General features: G+C 39.0%; 1 protein-coding gene across 1 annotated transcript; it reads right to left on the bottom strand.

Moving 5' to 3' along the window:
- Positions 1 to 98: 98 nt before the first annotated feature.
- scamp4 (secretory carrier membrane protein 4) lies at positions 99 to 9,142 on the bottom strand. The gene is made up of 7 exons (XM_030434178.1): positions 9,022 to 9,142; positions 8,395 to 8,422; positions 8,082 to 8,210; positions 7,774 to 7,930; positions 4,878 to 4,979; positions 1,965 to 2,082; positions 99 to 1,831 (listed from the first exon to the last, which is right to left on the bottom strand). The coding sequence occupies exons 2-7, from the start codon at positions 8,399 to 8,401 to the stop codon at positions 1,643 to 1,645; spliced, it is 702 nt and encodes a 233-aa protein (XP_030290038.1). The 5' UTR covers positions 8,402 to 8,422; positions 9,022 to 9,142; the 3' UTR covers positions 99 to 1,642.
- Between the last annotated feature and the right edge of the window lie 422 nt (positions 9,143 to 9,564).

Here is a 9,564-nt window from a genome sequence, read left to right as displayed (position 1 = left end):
AACTAATCATCAGTACTGAGTAGATAATGACTGAATCTTCATTGTTGGGTGAACTTATCCTTTAAAATATCTTTTACATTCACCCACAACAGACACAATGGGAATAAGAATATTTATTGAAATGTTGCAATATTTAAAGGTTACATATCCGTTTTATCACTTATCAAAGAACAGAGAAAAATCAAAATACTTGGATTTGGCAGTTGGCCATGAAGGACACTTTCGTAACAGGAGAAGAAAAAATAAATAGTCAAACCATGAGGCAGGCACCTTTTACTTCCAGTCGGTGCTCACACTACTTACAGGCTTTGACTGCATAATTGAGCCAGAATAAAAGTAGATCAACTGTTATATTACCTGCATAAAAATCCACATTCACTTGGTTTAATCAATTCTTTAACAGGATTCTTTTGAACGACAGTAGATTAGTCCACACATGGAGTATCAGACTGCATTAAAACAGCCTGTAAAAACATCTACATGCAAGATTTTACTCTACTGCTGATCCATTTGTAGAATTTTATTCCGTCAGCCAGTTCAGTTGTTTGTATTGGTTACATGAGGTCAGTTCATTTGAAATATGAGACTCCTGTTCACTCCCGTGATAGGCTGCATGCAAGCACACTGCAGTCACTGGACACAGAAATTCAGTCTATCTGGGGGAAAGTGAAAGTGACTGAACATTGACAACAGCTGATAAGGTGCTTTCACGGCAGGGCACTGACCACTAAAAGCAAACAGTGCAGCTTTGGAACGACAGAAACTGAGAAATACAGAGTACAAAACATCTATTTTGGGTGTGGCCTTTTTTTCCAATATGAAAATAATGGAAAGAGCCAAGTGTTTTGGCACATCAGTGCTTAGTGACAAAACACAGAGGATTATGCACCAACAACTTTTTGAAATGTTTCCACATGTTGTTTCACTGAAGCATAGGTCTAGTCTAACAAAAAAAACAAGCAGCACTTGTTAAGGCAAAAAGCCAGGCAACATGCGAAATCTGCACGCAATATTAAGGCGCATTTCAAGAAATCACAGTAAAGCAGGCAAACGTGAAGAAATATAAAGCACGACGTATCAAAAATAAACTGAACTTCTGCCAGAATACACAGGTTTCATAAAATCATGCTGTTTGAAGATTCTCTCTTGTTGCAAAAGAAAAAAAAAAAAACTGTTCTTCAGCATACTATGATTTCTAGCATGCAACGTCTGGCAATACATAAAACAATGCTATCATAAAAGGTCCATAAGGCACACGTCCCTCACATACTGTCATCCTGAGACAGTTCATACTCTTTTTTTTAAGCTTCCAATTGCAGACTTGCATCAGCAAATTTCTTTTGAGCATAAAATTGTGTTTCTTTCTCATTCATTTTAATAACTTAGATGTAAACAAAGTTGAAATGGAATGGTAGATTCTGAAGATAACCCTCCACTACAAAGGTAGGTCTTTAATGAGCTTTGGTGACAAAACTCTGTGATAAAACTTTTCTATAGCAATTCTGTCTTCATTTTCATTCAAAAAAATATGTATATGTATTTTGTCACATAAGGTTGAAATGATATGGCGCTGTGAGGTGCTTTCTTATGCACCACAGAAAAGGCCAGCTATCTGTCTCCATCTAGAGGCCAATCTCAGCTATCACCATTGACTGTTGTCAGGGTAGCTCGGCACTGCGGTAGGGTACTGAGGCAAGCTCGGACCCTGGGCCGACTGAGCAACAACGTTGAACCCTGCTTCCCTCACTGGTGCACTCTTCCACATCCCGCTGCTCCACTCCTCCTGAGCGCGGGTCAAACTACCGCCACCGCCACGGTACAGTCTGTGCACCTGCCATATGTGAAGAAAGGAGGAACAAATGAGTTCATAATGTGCATTTGTCTGTTTTTAAGCATCTGTGGGATGATATACATGAGGGACTAAAACTACTTGCAAGTGTGTTTTAGCGTATGTGTTCACTCACCTTAATGAGAACCAGTGCCATTAAAGCAGTCACCAGAGTGAAGAGCAGAGTTGTGATAAGCATCACTATAGCGGAGCCCACATTATAGCGGAAAAAGATCACTGTCGCAATCCAGCCGCTTTGAGGTGTTGGTGAGAGTGAGATGGAGTAGTACGGGTTAGTCAGTCGTACAGTCATCAAATTAGAAAAGTGGGTTTAAAACAAATCTACAAAGTTACTCATGAGCCATTAAGCAGTGAGGAAACAGATGCAGTGACAAACAGCATAATGACGATCAGTGTGACAGTGACTACACACCACATTGCATTATGGGTAACCATGTTGTTATCACAAGCAGAGGTTCAGTTACTAGACGTAAATATCACTCAGTTTTAGGAGAATTGTTTGCATTAAGAAATGGAAAACCAACAAAGAAATAAATGCTTTTAAACTAGAATTATGGTGTTGGTATGCTGTCGAGCAAAACTCAAGTTGCCATTTCTGAGCTATGAATAGTGGCCAGATCATTTTTTTTTACAGATCAGTCACAGTGAAGATGACCTTTTATTTTTTGGATATAAAATGTCATAACTTCATAATTTTATCCTGTTAGACATTTGTGTCAAATGTTGTCATAATTATCATAAATAGTTATAACCAATTTGTGAGTAAAACCCATAGAATTTAGAAACCTCCGTGACACTCCTGTGTCTTTCTACATCTCCAATGTACCTTCTTTCTGACTAACTTGAAGAAAAATGAAATACTTGGGCTCTGAAACAGAATCATTTGCCTCCCTGTAGTCACTTAATGTCCCGCCCACAACACTATACGACTAGATACATGTCACACTTAATAACCTATCAACACTGAATACTCTGAATCTGAAGTTATCAAATAAATGTAGCTGAGTCTTAACAGATATAACAGTGCTATACCTGATGTTTGTATTAAATGTGAGAGGGAAAAAGGTACATTTTTCCATTGTATTTCGCAATGTACAGACATACAAAAATTCTGGTGAGAAATAATACTATGTATTCAAAATATTTTACAGATTCAAATACCCCTAGTCCCACAGGTTTCTATACTGGGTCTATATACAGATAATTAAAAGATTGTGAAATATCAACAAAAGTTTGTAGACCTAAGTGTGTTAATGGCAAAAAGAGTAATAGCCCTCTCATGGAAAAACACCAGCAGTCCAAGTGTAAGCAGGTGGTTGTCTGAGCTATCTACAACTGTCCCCTTGGATAAACAATAAAACATCAACAACATAAATTTCATCAGATCTGGGACCCCTTCATTTGCTATGTATTGAGAACAGATTTGTCACATGTGATGGAAGAGCCTGGGGACATGTAAACAGTGGCACTTTGCAGTACCTAAGATTGCAGAAATATGCTTGTTTAATGTTTTTTCCCTTTAATAATGAACCAGAATGGATTAAGTCATTGACTGGATTCCCAACCAAGATTTGGATGCACTTGAGAGGGTGGGGTGGGGGGGTAGACATGTTTGTTCAAGACATGTAATAGTATTTCTCTGTATTTCTCCGTTATGTTGTGAAAACAATAAAAAGAACGTTGGTAAAAAAAAATGTAGTGGAGTCAAAGTTTAAGAAAAATGGGAGCACAGCTCTGAGGTTAAGTACCTCAAACCTGTACTTAAAGGAGAACTTCGGTCGATTTAAACATGCAGCTTCATTGCTCAAGCTACCCTTGACTTGCCAGTACCGAAGACGCGAACACATTTGGTCCAACCATTACAGAGCTCCGTAAACGAAGATTTAGCATTGACAGCTAACCGCATGGGGTCAGAACTTTACACTGTGTTTTAAGCGTCTTAACATGCTCCACATCTCACACCAAAAGTTATGCAACATCAGCAGACACCTTACAACACAGCACTGTAGCGTGTATGACTCAAAATTAATAAAAAAAGTAGTTAAAACAGTGTGTTTGTGAAGCAGCTACATATCAGTTTGTTGATCTGTGTCTTCCGGTAGCTAGACCAAACTAGCATATCCATCGAGTGTGCACTTAACAGGCTTAACAGGCTATTGTAAGGCTCATGGCTCATGACAGGCTGTAACATGGACATGTACATTATGAACAGAAAAACGAAAATGCTGGAATACGTCTCCGCCAGTGAGGAAGTAAGCGCACGCCCGACGGATTGACTAGTTTGGTCTAGCTACCGGAAGGCACAGATGTCAGCAAACCTTGCAAACCTTGCTCCTTAAACACTGTGTTTAAACTACTTTTTTATTCATTTTAAGTCATACACATACGCTACAGTGCTGTGTTGTGTCTGTTGATGTTGCATAACTTTTGGTGTGAGATGTGGAGCATGTTAAGAAGCTTAAAACACAGTGTAAAGTTCTGACCCCATGCTGTTAGCGTTCAATGCTAAATCTCCGTTCACGGAGCTCTGTAATGGCTGGACCAAATGTGTTTGCGTCTTCAGTACTGGCAAGTCAAGGGTAGCTTGAGCAATGAAGCTGCATGTTTAAATCGACCGAAGTTCTCCTTTAAGTATTATACTTTACTGTATTTATTTACAATTCATCAAGATTTTTACTTAATCTAAATTTAACATTTAGAGGCTGATGATTCTGCATACCAGCCACACCAACACCACGCAAGAAAGTCAGAAACAGACTTCAACTGTCTGGCTTCAAAAGCTGCATCTTAATTCTGTAAACAACCTCATCACGGGTTAGCTTAACAGTTATATTCTACAAGCATTAAATCTATCATGGCATCATAATCTGAACAGACACGTGAACATGTGAGTGCCTGATGGAAAGCACATTTTCCAGCTGCTTTGATCATTTGACACGAGCCCTTCACGACCTCAACACACTCTCTCTGGTAGAAAACTGGCAGGAAACATGCGTACAATCTTCAAAGCTGGTTTGGTTCAACTCACCATGTTCCCCAGCCAGAGATGCCTATAGTCTGGATGAGTGCCAAGACACACTGGAGGAAGAAGATGAAGAAGAAGGCCATGAAGTTGAATGAACTATCAGCCCTGAGAACAAAGGATGATACAAGAGAAAACAAATAAGCCAAGAGTTGCTCTATTTTTGATGTCATGTTGCTTCCTCCCACTAGTCAACACACAATCAGTCTTTTTAATACCACATAGAATCATACTCTCCAAATTATGACAGTATAATGGGAAAAAATAGGGATGATATGGCCACATTTTTTCCAGAACTTTCCAGCATTTTTTAATAATAAATAAGGGTCCGATATCATTGAATAAATTAATGCAGCCTGGACCCAGCTGGCTGGAATGGATTGATGGATTCACCGGTGAAAAGCAATGAATTATTTTTGCATGCCCATTATTAGGTGATGATGTTTGAGCTGAAGCCCTCTGTGTGAGCAAGCTGATGTGTAAACAAATCCACTTTTATTTTCTGGGTGTGTGACGCTTCCCGACAGTCGGATACAGTAATTCCTCTGGAATGCTCCCCCTCAGGGTCTGTGCCAGGGCACATCTGTGGCTTTGTGTAGGTTGCAACTGATAATTCACTTGTTAACATCAGCGTTTCCTGCTGCTTTGTGATATTTGTACTTTGGATGTATTCATTATTTGTTATTGCTGTTGTACTTCATTATCATTACTGTTATCAATTTAATTCCATCATATTTTCTTATGTTTTCCATCTTATTTGGATTTATAAAGTGTCCTACAATAACAATATTTACCCATGCAGTGAATTCTTAAAAGTACGGCTTCATTTGAATAGTATTGAATGTACCGCACATTTTGTCAGATGAAGCAGAATCTTTTTTACACTTGTAAGACTGGCAAATGTTTATGGGATATAGAGATTAAGTGGCTTTAGTAACAAAGAATGTGAGACCTATTTTTAAAATTACATTGTACAGTTTTGTGGGGGTTTTTTGCAAAACAAAGATGTTGAATTTATGTGTCATGTAACATGTAACATTTGTTTTGTAGCATTTAAAAATGACTGGAAAATCCTTCTTCAATCCTTAGAAAAAAGCTGAGGATCCTTGTGTTTTTTTCTGTATTACTTGCATTATATACTGAATATACTGAAGTCCCTTTATATTATAGTTTGTTTGTGTGCTTTTATTTTCTCATTATTAAAATATAGTGCTTAGAAATAGTATGAGGTTTGTTCAACAATGATAACGATTGTTATTTGAAAATACTAAATATAGAAAACACACACACCCTGTTATATCTGTTAGAAGTTTCATTGGGGTGACTTAGCAGATGTTTTTGGTATATTATGATTGTTATAGGAACATTTTATAGCTAACATTACTACTTAAAGCAAACAATTAATTAATTGTATAAGATGTTAAATAAATAAATAGCTTGTAATGATGCTTTTAACCTTTCAAGACCTGCACAGACTCTTGTGATGTACAAATAAAACAAACCAAATCTCTGAGTTTTTCCTAATGAGATATCCATTGAGCTAAAAAAAAAAAAAAAGCTTTCATAACAGTCATTGAAACTTTGATATTTGCCTTTCAGCCACACACGCTATTTGATTTCCTCATTCATTCAGTCAGCAGGCGAGTTTTGGCGTAGTATAGTTCTGCCGTCTGTTTTTTGAGAAAATCATTGCAAAAATCAGTCAGTAGGGCTACATTAGAAGTTATATTAGGTGGCGACTATTTTCACTACCATGGCATGTCCTTTTGATAATGATCCCGTGGATGAAGGTGCAGCATTACTGCGCAGAGAATTAAATATTCGTCGGGAGATGATTATCAGACCGTACATAGATGTTCTTGCATTTCCAGACAGTTATCTTTTTGAGCGGTACCGTTTCACGTCACAGTCCATCATTTACATACACAACCTAATCCGTCCTTACATTTCCAACATTACCAACCGAAGTCATGCTCTCACATCCCAGCAGATATTGTGTGTTGCGCTGCGTTTTTTTTTGCAAATGGGAGTTTTTTATACAACGTCGGAGATGCAGAGCACTTGAGCAAGGCAACTGTATGCAGAGCGGTCAGAAAAGTGTGCCTCGCCCTGAAACGGCTACTACCCATTTTTATCATTTTCAGCTCCTCTGCCTCCGTTAGAGGTGGCGGTGCTGGGCCACCACCCGTTGTACGGGCATCTGCTTTCTTTCGGTTGGCTGAGTAGAAGTCTGTGTTAGTTTAAATAGGCTTAATTATTTAACAGAACATGATATAGATGAGAAGACATTTATGTGTGTGAAAACAGCATTATGTTGGGGATAAAACAACTGTACAGTCAAACAGCCACTTAATATTTACAATGTAAAACATGATCAAAATGAGTTACCCCCATGAGATTATGCCGAGGTCTTACCTGTTTGAACAATGTTTTTATGTTTCAACTTAAGCTGCAGCCAAGTGCGCTTCTCAGCCAGGGTTGCACCTAAATTAAATAAATTAATAGGCTACCACTCAAGCAGTTTCCCCCTGTAATATTATTGTGATTGCAAAGGACTACATTTAAAATTACGCATTGACCCGAGCGCATATGCCAGGTGGTTTCTGAACCCACACACTGACCTATTTCGACTCTCTGGGCTATAAAGTGCATCTACCTCTACCGCTTTTACTCTGTTCTGTACCGCTTCCTGTTAACACTGATCATTTCCACTGATAATGCTGTCATTTTACAAACATTTTTACTGTCTGTTCAGGATTCAGCCTCTTTGCACATGTAATTTATACATGTGTAAAAGTGCCAAGCTTGCTTGACTGGTGTGTAACATGTGGAGGGACCCTTTTGGTGATGTGCACTTCATAAAAACTGAAGTTCTGAAATGATTCTGTGGATGAGTGATTACCTGAAGGCTTTGTAGAGCGGTCTGAACCAGCAGGTGTAACTGCAAGGGCTGAAGAGGATGAGCCAGAGTAGAGAGAAGCCAAAGTTGGTGGCGCTTCCACCCCCAGCCCACCAAGCAATGCATGATATCACATTTAAACAAAGCGTGCCTGAATACACTGCAGAGAAGACAGTGGAGAGAAGAGAAAATGAAAGAAAGCATAAGGACTGATTCGTTTTTTTGTTTCAATTACGAGCATAGGAAAGGATGCATCACCTTTTTCCAAACAGACAAAAAGTTTGAAAATGTACTGTTTGTGAGAAACTCACACATCCAAAGCGTGTAGACTCTGCGCACCAACTGCTGGTGGGGTGCGGGAATTTCCTCTTCTATGTTCTGGTAGAAGCATGGCTTTATTCTCATGAACTGAGGCAGTGGAGGAAAGTTATTTGTCCGGTCTGAAAACAGGAAGGAAAGTGTCACCGATGATATATCTGTCTTACCATTTTAGATGACCATTCTTACATTTTACAACATGCCTGAATACATGAGAAAGGGGGGCAGGAATGTGGAAAAGTGGAGAGTTTAGTGGCGCTTTTCAGAAGATAGATAGATAGATGGATATAGTTTTAAGCGACAAACCTGCCATTTTTCAAATCCCACTTCTTTCCTGGGTGATGGGAATAAATAAGAGAAGTAAATAAACACAGTTGCACTCACAAATACATACAATTTGAGGCAGGAAACCTTGAACCAATGTGTTTAATATACACATAAAATACACTATATAAGCATATACTATATGCCTTCTTGTTACTTACAGTTACTCCTCTTTACTTGTTTTTTCCACAGTTTATTAGCATTGACTGCACATACTTTACATGCTAATGTTGACCTTTAACCAGTTACAAGTTAAAGTTAAAACCGGTCGCTCTCCCGCCTCCATTAACATTATTCTAACTTTAGTCAGACTGTTCTGTTATCTAATTTTAACACAAACACACTCAAGTCTGCGGTTTCTTATTTAAACTATGCCTACACGAAGTTTTACTCTTGTCCTCGTGTGTGATATTATACAGTAAATAGCTAACTGTTAATGCACGTTAGGCAGCGGCAGCAGCAGAGGCAAAGGTGAGCGCAGTCTCTTTATCTAACATAACCGCTTAATTCACTACCCTGCTGGCAGTTGACAAAGAATAAAACAGCATTTTGCACCTAACAACACATCATAAAGCGGAATATAGCTCAATAAAGACACGCCAACGTTACCGGGACAGCGTTTTTCTCCTTGCGTTTCCGTCGACAACTGCAGGGGTCCAGGAAACATCCAGGATGCGCTATTTCGATCATATCCAAGGACACTGCGACTGCGCCGCACCGTAGCACGTGTAGTTCCCAACCGCCTTTTAATCAACTCGCTCGAGGGGTTCAAGAACTACAAGTCCCAGGATTCATGTGAGCGGTAAACGGGAAACGCGTGACTCCCAACATGACACCCCTTCGTGTGTATCCCACCCAATGCAATTACGGCCCCACAATCTGTAAACAGTTTAAGGACATGGCCTGGGGCAGACAAGTGGAACAACTGTTTAAGTATTTTTCACTTGTACCAACAAAACTGTGGATGGTAGTGGCGACTGACAAACTGTTTTGGTCTTTCAAATATATGTAAATCAGTATTTGAATAGATAATTTGTAAATGCACAAAGCACAAGGTTAATTTATTCATCAATTCTACAACAGGTGGTGATATGACGTGACTGATTTGCCTAGTCTCGATAAGTTAAAAGCCACCTGGAGAGCATCAGACTT

The sequence above is a fragment of the Sparus aurata genome, chromosome 11 (assembly GCF_900880675.1).
Source record: "Sparus aurata chromosome 11, fSpaAur1.1, whole genome shotgun sequence".
NCBI classification, from domain to species: domain Eukaryota; kingdom Metazoa; phylum Chordata; class Actinopteri; order Spariformes; family Sparidae; genus Sparus; species Sparus aurata.
Note: the sequence above shows the minus strand (reverse complement) of the source record. Positions and strands in the feature narration are given on the sequence as shown.